Here is a 16343-nt window from a genome sequence, read left to right on the forward strand (position 1 = left end):
AAATGCTTGTGCCAAGGCTTGTTTTGTGAGTTAGGACATGTCTGCTTCAGAAAATATGCAAAAGCAGAGTTTTTACTGACAGACCCTAATTTGGAGAGACATTCTTTATGTTGCCATTAAAAAAAGAAAAGTCCCCAAACATATTTTGTTTTTTCCCAGAACTGTTTTTTCCTAGCATGTGTTCCTTTAGTTGCAGTTGTGCTTTTGCTGCTGATAGAGATGCCATAAACAAAAATCGAAGGGACAGCCAGGCTGCCTTGGGGATCTGGAGGGCAGTTTGAGTGCGGAGGTGGCTGCTGCTGGGCTGGATGGGCAGAGTTTGGCTGGGTCCTTCAGGGGGTCTGAGACCTCTTGTGCTCCTTCTGGCATCCTGGTGTTCATGGCTTGCTGGTCCTCTCCTGCAACACATGATTGCATTGATCTCTTTTCATATTTTCTAAATGTAAAAAGGAAATAAATTTGTCTTGACTCCTAAGCATAAATTACGAGATATGGTTCCTGGAATAAATTACCGATGTGTTAATTTTTTTCCCTTTGCTTTACAAGACCACACTTTTCAGAGCAGCTTGCTTTGCGAATGTTGCAGGCATAAGTTGCTGCTTTGCCGTAAAGCTGCAAATTCCCATTATGAAGCAGTAAGTACTGTGCTTCACTTAAAATATTTATCCAGTTTCATCAGACTTCTGTCACCCTAATCCCTGTTGAGTAGGACCTTATTTCTGTGAGTAGCCTCACTGATTTGTCCCACTAAACCAGTGACAGAATTAGGTTTAATGTTTGTGCATGACTTTATAGGTGGTTTGTGATACTACTTGCTTTCAAAGTGCTGTCTGTCTACTGAGTGGTTGCTATGTATCTCTAGAGGGGAAAAAAATGTAACTTTGCATTGATAAAAACAAGAGTGAAGGTTCTAATTTCTTTTCTCCTTTCTACCTCCATAAGTCTGTACACATTCCTCTCTCCACCCAGAAAAACAAACCATTTCATGACTTCTAGTGTGATCAGGCTGTGTGCCATACCTCATTCTCATTCATTTTTGAAATTTTGATACTTTTTATCTCTTCTCCCTTGTATTATTACCAGTGAGCCATGAATATTTAAGTGTACGTGATTTTGGGTTTCTTCCCTTATTGTATCTTATTGTAGTTACTTCCCTCTTTTGAAATAATCTTGCATGCGCCCTTACACAGCTGCAATAGGCACACTTCTTATAGGCAAAAAAGACTGTGGTTAAAGCCATTTAGACTTTATCAAAAACTTAACTTTGTTTTGGTGCATGTCTGTGTAGGTACACCAGAATTCATGGCCCCGGAAATGTATGAGGAACACTACGATGAGTCTGTGGATGTCTATGCTTTTGGAATGTGCATGTTGGAAATGGCTACCTCAGAATACCCTTACTCAGAATGCCAGAATGCTGCTCAAATTTACCGGAAAGTAACCTGTGTGAGTAAGCCTCCTTAATTTGTATTGGCATTTTGTAATTTGAAGGTTTAAAAAATGTGTTTCAGTGAGGTGTCGGTACTGTCAAATGTGTAGTGTGTTGTAGAATTTGAGGTGTCTGAGCTGTGGTTAATGCAAACTTGTTGCAGGTTTATTTGTAACCTTGTAATTCCATGGTTGGATTGTGTTTGACTGTACTGCAGCTGCATAAAATATTTTCAGTAATCTTTTTTGCTGATTTTGTTTCCATCAGCCAAAAATACATAAAACTTGATCTTTGCTCTGGTCTTGCCTTCTAAATGGAGATTTTTCAGACTCAATCAAGTTTCCACAAAGCTAAGAGGACTAACTTTTAGGTTACAGCCTAAATATTTATTTATCTGGTGAAGGATGTTTGATTCAGATTTCCAGCACAGGAAATTTTCTCTGTATGTGTAAGAAATTATCTGAAGATATAAAAGGGAAAAGATAGCAATATTTTGCTAAGAGGAGCTTTGTATCTGCACTTTAGAACTCTGCAAGGTCTGGTAATCCCCAGACAAGAACCATGGAAATGGGTTTTCTGCATTTTCAGGTGAGGTTAGGCTGGAGGAGAAGTCAATCTAAAATAATCTCTACACAGAATAAAATACCCTCTCTAGCATTCTCACCTCCAGATGATAAATGTATTTGTCTACATGAGCCGTACTGCAAATGCCTGAAAAAACTCCTGAGTCAATAAGATGCTATCAGATTGCAGATCACTGACTGCGGAGAAATGAGACTTGCTAAAGGCTTTGGCAGCTGTGGTTATACTCTGTTCTACCTGTTTAAGTGAAACCAAGAGTTACAGGAGTACTTTCAGGAGAGATTATGTTAAACAGACTGGCTTGTCAAAGATTTTCCCAGGTGCTTCTTTCCATCTGATTGCTACAAAAGAAGATGGTGTGTTGTGTGGTTTAGCACTCATGTACTGCCAGGAAGTGCAGTCTGCATGTTGGGATGTGAGGAGGCTAATCCTCAGAAGAAAACTGCACTAAAACTTGCAAAGATTGACTACAGATAAGGCTGCTTTTATTTCTTTGACTTAAAAGGTAGAAAGAGTAGTTAGGCTTACATAGTAGATTGAGCGGATCCATCTCAGTCTCTGAAAGTGTGGTCCCAAAATTAGTTTGTATTCCTCTTATCCAGCTGCTTGTTAGGAGCAAAAATCTTCCCAAATTAAACTTAGTCACAACTGGTTGATATTGAAGGGTACTTAAGACCACTTGCCTTCCCCAAGATGTTTAATGAATCAGACTAGTACAAGTATGGTTCTGTGAAATCCCGCAGTCAGCACCACTGCTCAAGGTCAGAATTGCATTTGCTGCACGCTAATCTCTCACACTGGATATAGAGATGGTTTCATCAGATACCCAAGCACTCACATGTGCCAGGTGATGGGTTTATGTGCAATTTAACTTTTATAGGTATAGTTTATATTCAATATATGTCTTTTCCCACCACTGAAGACTGGGATGCTGGGAAGGGTGCTCTTGTAGATTGCTGTGCTGACCAGCTGTGATGATGCTAACCTGGTAGGAGAGGGAGGATGGAAACAGTTCAGGAGTCTGTGTTTAAAAGCTGAAGTTGGTATCACAGTAGGGTGTTCCTGCTGGACGTGGGAGAGATGCCATGACTTTTTGAAAGCAGGAGGACACATCTGAAGAGGGGAAGCAGCTTCATCCCATTTCTGTATAAACTGTTGCAAACTGACATTTGTAGCCTGGTAAAGCTGAATCTTTCCCAATGGATTTCAACCCTGATTTCTGGTAGTATAATTCTTCTTAGTGTTGCTTTCAACCCACAACTACTCAGATATAAAAATAAAATTTAAAAAAGGCATCAGAAGGTGCTCAGCATGCAGCTAGCTTCATTGCTAAGGATGGAGCAGCTCCCTAGAGTGCTGGAGGGAAGGGAGCACGTGCAGGGATGGGACTGCTGATTTACTGACAGGAGACCATTGCGCTCCGCACCATGGGCTGGCTGGAAATTGCATGCTGCATCTTCTCAAAGGAGTGAAATAGGTTTGATGGCTCAGTGGAGTTGCTTGCCTGAATCCTTATGAGGATGGCCGCTCATTCCACATCATTATACAAGGAAAAGTTTGTTTCATTTGGCACAAAGGCTTGTTGGCTCCATTTAGATATGTAGTCCCTCGGATGTGCTCTAAATGCCGTCTTTGTAGGTAGCTTAGGAGACATCTTGGTCTCTAAAGCTTCACATGGTGACATGAGTCTCTTCTAATTTTAGGCTCTGGGGCTTTGTCTCCTGAACGCGATACTGGTCTTGTAACCCTAGATACTGAATGGCTTTTATGAGAAGTGTAAGATGTGTTACCTGCTGCCTTGGACGGGCGTTGTGTGAGTAGTGTGCCTCGTTTGTGGAGCTGCCATCGTGGTTACCTGATGTTAAGGTGACCTGGGTATGTGCCTTTAGAGTCACAAATAATATAGATGTGTTCCATTGCTCCACATACCCAGAGGAACACTGTACCACTCTAAGCCATCTGGAATATTGGTAATTAAGACTTCTTAAGACTCCTAAGCCTCACTTATCAAAGCAATATCCAAGATAGATGATTATTCAGAGAATTCCTAATTAGATGTTATATTTCAATTGGCAGACTTAAGTAATCATTTTTTAAAACACTGATGAAAGCCTTAACCAACTTATTTCTTGTGGCAATAACCTTTACATAGCTGAGGATTATATGGAAAATTATTATAACTTTGTAAAACTGGTCTTGTATTAGCAACTTTAGAGAGATTGAAAATAATGCTTATTGTGAAGAACAAGTAATGGTGGAGAAGCTGTTGAAAGGCCACTTTATCACTTGTAAGGGCTATTTTTGAAACAGCACTGTCTAGCAGAGAAAGCTAAAGCAGAGAGTCTCGAGTACAGGAGCAGCGGGTGTGTTTACTGTGTTTTTCAGCTGAACTCAGGGCAGTAACAGTGGGAGCAGACACTGGGATTCCTTAGGTGCAAAGATTGGCATTACTGTCATTCCAAGGAAAGGGTTAACCAGCTCCGGGTGGAGAGGGAGCAAGCCCTGCATGCCATGAGCTGCACAGACTGTCAGACAGGGAGGAGGAGCAGGGGGTGGACCTCTTGGTGAGGGTGCAAGAAGAGCAGCAAGTCCTGGGGGAGATCCCTTGTCCCAGAAGGAACCTCTCTCGTGGGCTCGACAGCTTCTCTAGAGGAGCTGAATCTGCAGAAGAGCTGGCGGCAGCAAGGGACCCCGCTTCGACCCGCGTGAGTCGCCCAGCTGTCACCACCGGGCTGGCTGCTGCCACCGAGGTGCAGGAATTCCGGGTGTGGGGTCCTGAGCCATCACCAGACGGTGAGGTCTGCCCCGTTAGCTGGGGCGGTGACAACTTACAGATGAAAAAACTTTAAAATCACTTTTTGTGAAGCGTTAGGGTCAGTCATGTGGCTGCTATTCTAGTGTTGGGTTTTACTAGACTGGAATATAGTATAGAACTGGAGCATAGACTAAAACCAAGAGGCTGAATTTAGACTGATTTGTTGCCAGTGTTAGGTGAGGTTTGGGGTTCTCATTAGAGTGGAAGTTGCCCCTGACCTCCTCAGATGGAGGGGATCAATGATGCAACGCTCCTCAATGTTGTCACCTATTTCAGCTTTCAATTTCAGTGAGAAATTTACTTAACATTTGATGAAACTGTTTTTCTGCACCAGGAATGTAAACACTATTTTAGTGTTTTAAATTGAGGGTCAATGTAATATGAAAATGATTGCTGTGTCTAGTTTCCTGATGCTGTTATTTTAAAAATATAAAAGGAAATAGTTTTCTTGCCTTGGGCTCAGCCTTGTGGTGGCAACCACTGGAGGTGCTAATAGCATTTAAAGGGGTTCAGAATTGTTCTAGTGTTTGCATCAAGCAAGAGGTTACTGGCTAATGAAGATACAATCACCTTATTCTTTAGACTGCCTCTAACCTTACTTTGGATGATGCTGGGCTGCACATTCCCTCTGTTGCCCAGCACAGTCAGTGTATTACTTTGGCTTTGCCATTATGATGTTTTTCAATTGTTTCTACTCTGTATCCTAACACTCTGAAACTTTTGCCTGCTAAGATACATCTGAAGTCACAGCTGTTCCAGTCACATGCATTGGTAGTCTGTATTGGTATAGAAAATAGAAACATCACCTTTCTGAGACATTAAATTTTGTTTTAAGGTATTATGCATGTCCATAGTGTAAGATTATACTAATTTATTATTATGACCTTTTATTCTGCCTGACCATGTTCTCATGGCTTAATTGCTGCTTTAGTTTTCCACTCTTGCTTTTACACATGTGTATCTGTATGTATAAAATAGTCCAGGATAGTGGCAGTCGTTTTCCAAATGTACAGAGGGGCTTTTTTCTTTGCCAGATGAGACATGCTTGTAACAACTTGTCACCTCTCTCTGTCCTTTCAGCCTGAATTGTGGAGTGTAAACATTAAAAACTAGATATGTAACAAATACAAAATACATATTTTTCAAGTAACAGGTCCAAGCCACATTTACTGCAGTTAACTTTGAAGTGATTTCCTGGTCAGCATATTTGCAGTGACCTTCATTCTGATGCCATAATCTCATTTTTCATGCATAACTTGATGGTTTTTCTTAGTCAGATTTTTTTGTATTTAATCATTCTGCCAAGTGATTTTGATGTAGACAATAGTGATGAAGCATCGGAGTCTGTGACCTTCCCATGCAGCTCCAGTCCAGTGTTTTTCTTACTGATACACTGCAGAATGCACAGCAGACCAGCTGTATCTTCTGTGGGTTCATGGCAACCTCATGGGGTTTAGCAGCACAAACCTGCACTGTAAAACAATTTACATGTTTATAGTCTTCTGGTTTGCATTTTAAGTTTTCATATTTCTTTTTTGTAAATGTATTGAATGTTTTCTCAGCATTCACAGACTATATTCTATATTGCTTATACAGATACAATAAATGTTATTGCTGTAGCACAGCAACAGAGAAATAATGTTATGAATGTCATTGCATCAAAGACTTGTGTGTTTTAGGTATCTTAGATCTGCAGATCATCTTCTTAGATTAGCATTAGGATTGAGTACCATTTTGGAGTGAGAGAGGAGTTTACAATTGCACACAGTGATCTTGCTGCCGATTGTCACAGAACAAAATCCTGGCAAAAGTGAGAACTTCACCTTCACTTTATTGACTTCAGAGAGTGGTAGGTAGGGTGGAATTTCAGTTGGAAATATGCTTTCAGCTTTTTTGGGAGAAGGTTTTTTTTCCTTTTCTAGGAACTACACGAGTCAAGAGGCTACTCTTGGGTAGAAGGTGGAGTTTTAGTCAAAATTAGTGAGTATCCAGACTAGGAGGGCACCTTCTAGGTGAAAGGAAAGCCTTTAGAAGAATTACTGACTGACATGAGTCAAATTTAGCATTGACTTGTCTGGCATATGCTGTGCATCTTATAAAGCATTATGTATTGCTCTTTCAGAAGTGTGTTCTGCTGATGGAAAAATGACAAGCGGCTATTTTTAGACCTCTGAAAAACAAGCTTCATATTTTTGCCCCCAACGTGGAGGTTAAAATTTTAATGTCCTGTATGTTGCCTGAGTGTAGATTCAACTATCCTGTACTGGAATCCAATGTATTTCAAATCTAATCACCTCAGAAAGGAGGTGAGGACACCAAGTGCTGGTGAGGGATTCAAAGTAAGTCATCCTGTTTGAGACAAAGAAATTCTCAAAAGGAAGATTATTTGATCTTCTCTCATTTTTCTCTTGGATTATATATATATCTATCTTAGCATTTAATTATTTATATAAAAATATCCCTGTGCACATTATGTCAACCAGTTAGCCCTGTATTTCAGATGCAGGGGTGTTGAATTTACTTTTGTTTACAAAAAGCTGTACAGTTTTCAAACTGTCATGGATAATTCCTTAGCAAATATACTTGGAGTTTTGGTGCCGTGTTTCCTTGGGAATGCTCAGGAAAGACAGATGGCTTTTGTATAAATGAATAAGATGAATCCTTTGATTGCAAATAGAAACCCGTGTTTTCCATAACCCCCCCGTTATTGTCAGGAGGCTTGTAAGCATCAGGGCACAGCACTGTAGGGGAGGGTTTGCAGCATTGCAATGAGATGGCCTTGGAGATTTTAATGAAGAGTAAGGAGCAAAAGCATGCCATAGCATATGGGCATTGAGAAAACACTTTGGCAAAGCATTTCTGTTCAGTACTTCACTGTGCATATTTTGTCCTTGTTTGCTTTAGTCATCTATTCACGGCTTAGCTGTTCAGTAGATTAATACAATAGATGTTTGGAGAAGAGTCAGTGTACCTTTAAAAGATGTTGAAAGTAAAATGGTGTTTGGAGGAGTTCCTTTTTCTTTTTTTTTTTTTTTTTTGGTGGAAACAATTTGTAAAGTAAAACATCAGGGATCTGTTAAAAGGACCATTTCCAGGCAAACCTAATTTCTAGATACCCAACATGTCCTGCCCTGCTCCATCCCAGTCATGTCAGAGTTCCAACTGAACCATGTAAATTGAGATTGTGAATTCTGGAAAAGAAAATTAAATTGAGAGATACTGTGATATACCTTGTGCTATTTGTGTGTCTCATGTTCAGTTTGTGGTAAGATGCTCTGCAATTATAAAAATAAATTGGCAGGTTCCCTTGAGTGCATAGATACGTGAGCAATATATTCCTCTAGGTAGTTGAAAGCTCTTTGGGTGATATGGTGAAAGTTGCCTCCACTGCTGCTTTGGAGGGTTTTTTGGTGGTTTAGGTTTTTTCCAGTTATATTGATACCAATGCACACTTGTGGGTTATTTTTCAGTAAACATTAAACTATAGCATATGATGGTCTTTATTACCCATTCTTCCTAATAAGTGTCACTAAGATGGAAATAAATGGTTTCCTGTAGCAAAGTGGAGTATTCAAAAATGTAGAGATTTGTCCTATTGCTTTCCACTGTGAATTACCACAGATTTCTTCAAACTTCTCATGTGAGTACATGATAGCTTTAGGGTGTATCAGGCTATAGAGAATTAATGCTAGAAATGTCTTTTGGTGGTACCTTGTTTTCTTTCACTTCTAATTCAGGTGTTGAAGCTCCTTAAGAAACACTCTTGACAGCCTGTGGTGGGCTTTTGCTTGTTTGGAGCAAGCCTGGGCTTTAGTAGGCTAGGCACTCCCTATCACTTTATACATTTTCCTAATATACAAAATCTGAACCCTCATCTCACAAGTAAGATTTAGGTTTGCTTAAGCAAATAATTCTTTTTAGTGGGTCACAGCCAGACAGACACGTGTATGGATTATTTTGTTTTGTTCCCACAAGAATGTGGTTTTTTTTGTTGGATCTTGGCAGCTCTCTGCCTAGGCAAAACTGGGAAGCTGAGTCTTTGTATGACTGGTCTGTCATTTTTTATTTTTTCCCTCAGAATTTATGAATTACATATTTCACTCAAGTTTTGAGACAAAAAAAAGGAGTGGTTCACCTGGAATAAACAAATAAATACAAATTTAAAGTTGAATCTGAGGCTTGAATGGCAACAGAATGTTAATAAAATGATAAAAGTATATATAATCTCATGCTGGAGTATTCAGAAATTCTCAGAGGTGCCAATCCTCATTGAAATTCACCCATAAAAATTACTGAAGACTAAATTCACTGAAGTACTTGCAGACACTTTCTGAAATACATATTTTCTTGGGTTTTTTTTTAGTCCAAGGCACCATCAGGTGAGCTGAAAGTCCACGCTTCAGAACTTCAGGCCTCCTTATCTGCCACTGAATAATCTGTTATTTAATGTTCTTTCAGGGTGAAACTTTAAATGGATTTGAATGGATTTAAATGTCCAAATCCCATTCAGTTATGTGCTTAATCAGATTCTGAGGGTTTTTTTTTAGGTAAAGGAAAACATATTTTCCTTTTATTCTGCTTATTGGCTTAATTGGAAATACTTGGGTCCTTAAGTAATAGGGTCTAACTGCAGAATCTGTTCCCAAGGTAGAGATGTTATGTATTTTAAAATTGGAATCAATTTTTTCCTGATTTAAGCTGAACATCGCAAATACAAAGGGTAACTTCTTGTGTTGCTGCTCTTGTCATCTATAGCTGAATATACACATGAAAATTATTCACAGGGAATCTTCTGTTGAATTGAATGGGATGAGTTGCTAGCATTACAGATGTTGGGTATCTGGTAGTTGCTCCGATGTCATTTGACAAGTAGAGCAGTAGGGTGGCCGTACTGGGAATGACAGCTGTTCCTAAGGGAACATCCCTTCCTCCCTGTCTGCAACCTGGCGTCAGAAGAAATTGTCAGCCTGGGCTTTGAAAATGCACAGCTGCATGTGTGTGTTAACTGTCCAGGTGTTCCTGGTAATTATTTTTTATTATATTTTGATTACCTGTACAGAAAGATGACATACTATATAAACTGTTATTTAGCGTGAGAACTTGCTTATCCTGCAGCCTCTTTATGTTGCTAGCATGTATGTTATTTTAATTAAGAGGCTGTATATCCTGAGAAGGATCATGCTGATTTAAGATCTTGGTCCTGAAATATTAGAAAGTAGGGAGAGATGACCTATGACTGCCCTAGAAGTGTGTGGGTGTTACTTTAAGATACTATCCATCTTCTTAAAACAACACCAACTATTCCTGTTGTGCGTCTGTGAACCCGAGCTCCGTGCCCCACGTGCGGCTGAGCTCATGTACAAGCTACTGTGTTTATTTTGAAGTGCAATGGTACTTAGAAATATGGTAGCCCTAAATGTTCAGTTCAACTTTGCATTAAGACTAGCAACTTTAAAGTATCAGTTACTCCAAAGGTTGAAAGGATGTCGTGGTTTGAACTCAGCTGGTACCAATCACCACATGGCCAGTTGCTTACTCCCTGCCCCACCCCTGGTGAAATAGGGGACGGACAAAAACCAATTTGTAGGTTGAATTTAAAAAAAAATAATAATTTAGTAATAGTAACAAACAGCAGTAATAACAGTAAGTCCAAACGGGTAATATTCAGTAGTTGCTCACCAGCTGGTGACCGGTAGGCAGCCCATCCCCAGCAGCGATCCCGACTGCACCAGAAATCCCCCCGTGACGAAACCAGGAAACCGAAACGGAAACTGAGAGAGCATGTGTCCCCTTGTATGCTGAGTGTGATGTCCCATGATATGGAACACAGCAATGATTGATCCGGACCTGGCCCTCCAGCTGTGCTCCCTCTCAGCCCAAGGAAAGTTAACTCTAGCCTGGCTGAAACCAGGACAGTCTCCACCCCTTATTCCATACCATTTACATCATGCTCAGGTTTCAAATACATTCTAAGGAATCTCACCACCCTTTTCCCAGGTCTCACAAATATCATTCCCTCAGCCTGTGGGCCATCCTTCAAAAATGTCTACTGAGTTCATTTAGTGCATAAATGGACTGGGCCCAGTGAGCCATAAATTGTTCACCCTTACATTGCCAGTCCAGATCTACTTAAGCCACCTTAATCTTAGCAGCTTTGTCTGCCTGTTGGTTGTTCTGATGTTCTTCAGTGGCCTGGCTCTTGGGTACATGAGCACCTACATGGTGTACTGTCACAAGATTCTCTACCCAAGCAGCAATATCTTGCTTAATTCAGCAGCCCAGACGGGTTTGCCTCTGTGCTGCCAGTTGCTCTGTTTCCGCTGCTGTAACAACCCCCACAGCGCATTTGCCACCACCCACAAGTCAGTGCAGAGACAGAGCACTGACCAATTTCCTTGCTAGCGATATCCAAGGCCAGCTGGATGGCTGTCATCTCTGCACACTGACTCGATTCACATTCTCCTTCGGGAGCTTCAGCAACCCATCATGTGGGGCTCCACACAGCTGCCTTCCACCTTCGATGTTTCCCCACAATGGGACAGGACCCATCGGTACACAGGGCACATCGCTTCTTGTCCAGTAGTTTATTATATGATGGGGCTTCCTGAGCACGCGCTACCTCTTCCTCTGGCGCCATTCCAAAAATCTTTGCCTTCTGGCCAATTTGTGATCACTTCCAATATTCTTGGATGGCTGGGGCTCCCTATTTGAGCCCATTGTGTGTTTAATGTGACCCATTTACTCCACGTGGCATCGGCTGCACAGTGTGTAGGGGGGACACTCCCTTTGACATCCAGCCCAGCACTGGCAGTTGGGGAGCCAGGAGGAGCTGTGCTTCAGTCCCCATCACCTCTGAAGCAGCTCAGACCCCTTCATATGCTGCCAGTATCTCCTTTTCAGTTGGAGTGTAGTGGTCTTCTGATCCTCTGTATCCCTGACTCCAAAACCCCAGGAGTTGACCCCAAGTCTCCCCAGGTGCTCTCTGCCAGAGACTCCAGGTAGGGCTGTTCTTCCCAGCTGCGGTGTAGAGCACATTTTTAACATCTTGCCCTGTCTGAACTGGCCCGAGGGCTACTGCATGGACTATTTCCTGTTTAATTTTTTCAAAAGGCTGTCACTGCTCCAGGCCCCATACAAAATCATTCTTTTTCTGGGTTGCTTGATAGAAAGGGCTGACATTCTGACTGTAATTTGGAATGTGCAGTCTCTGGAAACCCACAACACCCAATAAAGCTTGTGTCTTCTTTCTGTTAGTCGGTGGGGACATAGCTGTTATTTTATTAATCACCTCCATTGGAATCTGACAACGCCCATCTTGCCATTTTACTTCTAACAACTGAATCTCTTGTGCAGGTCCCTTGACCTTACCCCGCTTTATGACAAAACCAGCTCTCAGAAGGATTTGGATTATCTTCTCCCCTTTCTCAGAAAGTTCTTCTGCTGTATTACCCCATACAAAGATGTCATCAATGTATTGTAAGTGTGTCCCGAGGCTTCCCCCTGTTCCAGTGCAGTCTGGATCGGCCCATGGCAAATGGTGGGGCTGTGTTTCCACCCCTGGGGCAGCCGATTCCAGGTGTACTGGAGACCACTTCACGCGAAAGCAAACTGTGGGCTGCACTCTGCTGCCAGAGGGATGGAGAAAAATGCGTTGGAGTACCAGTTGTGGCGTACCACTTGGCTGCCTTGACTCTAGTTCATATGGGAGTTCTAGCACATCTGGCACAGCAGCACTCAGCGGTGCCGTGACTTCATTCAGGCCATGATAGTCCACTGTCCATCTCCACTCTCCATCGGACTTTCGCACTGGCCATATGGGGCTGTTAAAAGGGCAGTCCGTTTTGCTGATGAGTCCTTGGCTCTCTAGCTGATGAATCAGTTTATGGATCAGGATTACAGCATCTCAATTGGTGCAGTATTGCTGTCAGTGCATGGTTGTAGTGGGAGTTGGCACCCATTGTTCTTCAACCCTCAGCAATCCCACAGCAGAGGGATCCTCTGATAGACCAGGCAACACAGACAGCTGTTTAATCCCTTCTCTTTCAAAGGTAGCTATACCAAAAGCCCACTGGCCTTTTGAGTCCTTAAAATACCCTCTTCTGAGATAGTCTATGCCAGGGATATATGGAACGTCTGGGCCAGTCACAATGGGGTGTTTTTCCCACTCTTTTCCACTTAGGCTCACCTCGGCCTCCAACACAGTCAGCTGTTGAGACCCCCCTGTCACTCCTGAAGTACAAACGGGTTCTGATCCTTTAAAATTTGATGGTGTTAGGGTGCACTGAGCACCAGTGTCCCCTAGAGCCTTATACTGCTGGAGGTCAGATGTGCCAGGCCATTGAATCCACACAGTCTAGTCAACTCGGTTGTCCCTGTCCTCCCCCTGGCTGAAGTCAGGGCCCCTCTGAGGTTGGTTATAATACTTGCTAACAACAAATGTGTTAGTGTGGCGTGCATGGTTTTCAGCCTCATCTTGATCACTCACTTCTTCTGAATACAAACTAGAAGCTCTTCTCATAGGATCATGAGCAAATTCAATCTTTCTGCTCTGTTTGAGCACTTAATTACTGGAAACCAGAGCATCATTTCTCTTAAAAGAACCCCGTTTTGTACTTGTTCTTCCTTCCAACTCACATACCCACTCTTCTAGGAGGTAGGTAGGTTTTCCATCCCATTTCTTCATGTCTTCTCCATAGTCACGCTGGCGATGCCACAGCTTCCCCCATGGTGTGTACTGGTTCTCTTGAGTTGAGAAACGTTGCTCCTAATAACCGAGATTCTAGTATGTGCAGGTGGGGAGTAAGACATCCTCTTTAAATTGCTGGAAATCTTGAGATAATTTCTCAACAGACACAACAAGGGAGGGAGAGAGACTTTCTTCTAATTGCTGTCATTGGTGAGCCAATTTATGCACTGTCTCTCCCTTACTGCTAATGCGTTGGCAGATGATGATGGTGTGCTCCATACAAACTTCTGCTGTGTGGGCCAGGTGCATCAGACTTCATCTGGATCTGTGGGTAGCTGTGCGTTATCTGGGTCACAGTAAACCATCCCCCACACAGCTAGCTCCCTCAAGTGCCTCTCTCCATAGTGGTCCCCTTACTTGGATGACATACAAAATCTTCCTTGAAGGGATTCCTCTCCCTCACACCTGATGGAAGTCACCTCCAAAGACTAAGATTTAGTGTCTCCTTTTCAACGGCTTTGTCAGTGCCCCCTTCCCTCAACAGGGATCCCAGCTGCCTTGCCTCCCTTCCCTCTAGTTCCATACCACTGGCCCCACTATCCCAGCATGGGAGCAGCCAGGTAATGAGTTGCTCATCTGGATGGCTGCTGAAATCTTTTCTTAAGTCTCACAACTCACTCAGGGATAAGGGTTGCGTGACTATCACTGGCTCTGCCTCCTCCTCCTGTTTTCGTTCATCATCACCCTGTACACTGCGAGGGGATTTCTTTGTGTATTTCTTCTGTCTGGGAGCAACTGACACCGTCATGGGTTGGTTCTCTGGTTCGGCTGTAGCGCCTGTCCTCTGGGTTGTAGTGGCTGCAGTTTCTGTTGCTGGGTTACCAGGTACAGAGCCTTTCTCTTCTTCTTGAGGGTGCTGAACATGTTTAATAGCACTCAGTAAGTGTGGGCCAGGCCCCAGCATGTTGCAGTGAGCTGTGCCTCTCTGAAGTTACCCAGGTGACAACATACTTCTTTCAAATATTTTACTAGTTTTTCAGGATTCTGCACCTGTTCAGAAGTTAAGTTCTAATACACTGGAGGTGCCCACTATTCTAGGTACTTGCCCATGCTACTCCACACCCCCAGCCACTCATAATTCTCCAACCTTGGAGTAGATTTCTAGGTGATACTCTTAAATAGTTGCTTAACCCTGAACAAAACCTGAACCACGTGAAGGAAAACACTAGCTCCTAGCAGCAAGATGACCATGTTAATGTCAATATTCCTGAATTTCTCAAACACAGTTGTAAATAGCCCCAGGACTGATGACTGCATCCTGTCATAGATCAGCATTACATTGTACAGCAAAACCAAAATCTTAACCCAACTCTCATGGATGGTGAGCAACAGCATAGGAAATACATACAGCAAGTGAGGTGATAAAACCTTAAGGAGCCAAGCAATAAACGTGACCTGATCTGTCATTATCTTAACCCCCTGGCCCCACGCTGGGCACCAAAAGACTGTTGTGGTTTGAACTCGTCTGGTAGCCAATCACCACGTGGCCAGTTGTTTACTCCTCACCCCCCTTCCCTTCCCCCCAGTAAAATGGGGGGGGACGGGGGGGGACGACGACACAGGGGATGGAATGGGACGACAAAAAAAGAGAAATTTATAGGTTGAGTAAAAAAAAATATTTAGTAGTAGTAACAAACAACAGTAACAATAGTAAGTCCAAACGGGTAATATTCAGTAGTTGCTCACCAACCGGTGACCAGTAGGAGCCCACCCCCAGCAGCAATCCCGACTGCATCAGAAATCCCCCCGTGCCAAAACCGGGAAACAGAAACAGAAACTGAGAGAGCATGTGTCCCCTTGTATGCTGAGTGTGACGTCCCATGATATGGAACACAGCAACGATTGATCCGGACCTGGCCCTCCAGCTGTGCTCCCTCTCAGCCCAAGGAAAGTTAACTCTAGCCTGGCTGAAACCAGGACAATGGATGGAAAAATGTAGGAGAAATGTCCTTAATTAAGAGATATAATGTAATTCTTTTTCAAACTAAATTTTTTTTCTCTATCCTTTTAGGGTATAAAGCCAGCAAGCTTTGAGAAAGTTACTGATCCTGAAATTAAGGAGATAATTGGGGAGTGCATTTGCAAAAATAAAGAAGAAAGGTTTGTTTCAAGTAATCAAGTTTTGTGTTAAATAATGTGTATGCAGGGATTTCAGAGCTGTCAAGATTTTTGTTCTGGCCTCTGGGTCTCCCCAGTGCAGGAGAAAATGCATAATGGTAGTAGAAATATAAATGATTGCCTGCTTTCCTGCCATGTAATATCAGGATAATTGAATAAATACTGTTGCTGTCTTTGAAAGAGCAACGTCAGAAAGCGTTGCTGTGGACATGTGAACTAGGTATTCTAGCACATTCTGGCATAGTTGTCTATAAAATCTCAGTAAGGAGGTTCTGTGTGGAGCATCGAATGTGGTGGAGGTCAACCACAAATGCGACATGCTAGGTTCACAACAAGCTGTTATAGCAGATTCCATGGGCTCATTAGCCTCTGCATATGAAGATAAATTGTGCCTTGTTTCTAGCTTTGGTTTTAAAACCTAATCTTCTTACACTGCTCTCTCCTAGATGAGTGTGTCTACTGTTCAGTATTTCATAACTTTCACAAATATGGGTTTTTATGGTCCTCAACCACCTACTTAGAGGGAACCTCTTTTTTTTTTTTTTTAATTACTCTAAGCTCAATACTCCAAAAAAGTTGAGCAAAGTGGTAATCTGCATTTCTGTGCATGCTTATGGTGTATGAATAGTGCTGAAGCTTTGTGAAATAGGAAA

At 42.3% G+C, this 16343-nt stretch overlaps 1 protein-coding gene across 14 annotated transcripts in view; it reads left to right on the forward strand.

Moving 5' to 3' along the window:
- Window positions 1-16343, forward strand: part of WNK2 (WNK lysine deficient protein kinase 2) — a 120171-nt gene that overhangs the window by 43039 nt on the left and 60789 nt on the right. For all 14 annotated transcript variants that reach the window (XM_074914332.1, XM_074914333.1, XM_074914335.1 and 11 more), the window contains exons 5-6: window positions 1289-1446; window positions 15584-15672. In XM_074914332.1, the coding sequence (XP_074770433.1) occupies window positions 1289-1446; window positions 15584-15672 (247 nt within the window). The remainder of the gene's footprint in view (window positions 1-1288; window positions 1447-15583; window positions 15673-16343) is intronic.

The sequence above is a fragment of the Athene noctua genome, chromosome 10, assembly GCF_965140245.1.
Source record: "Athene noctua chromosome 10, bAthNoc1.hap1.1, whole genome shotgun sequence".
Lineage (NCBI taxonomy): Eukaryota > Metazoa > Chordata > Aves > Strigiformes > Strigidae > Athene > Athene noctua.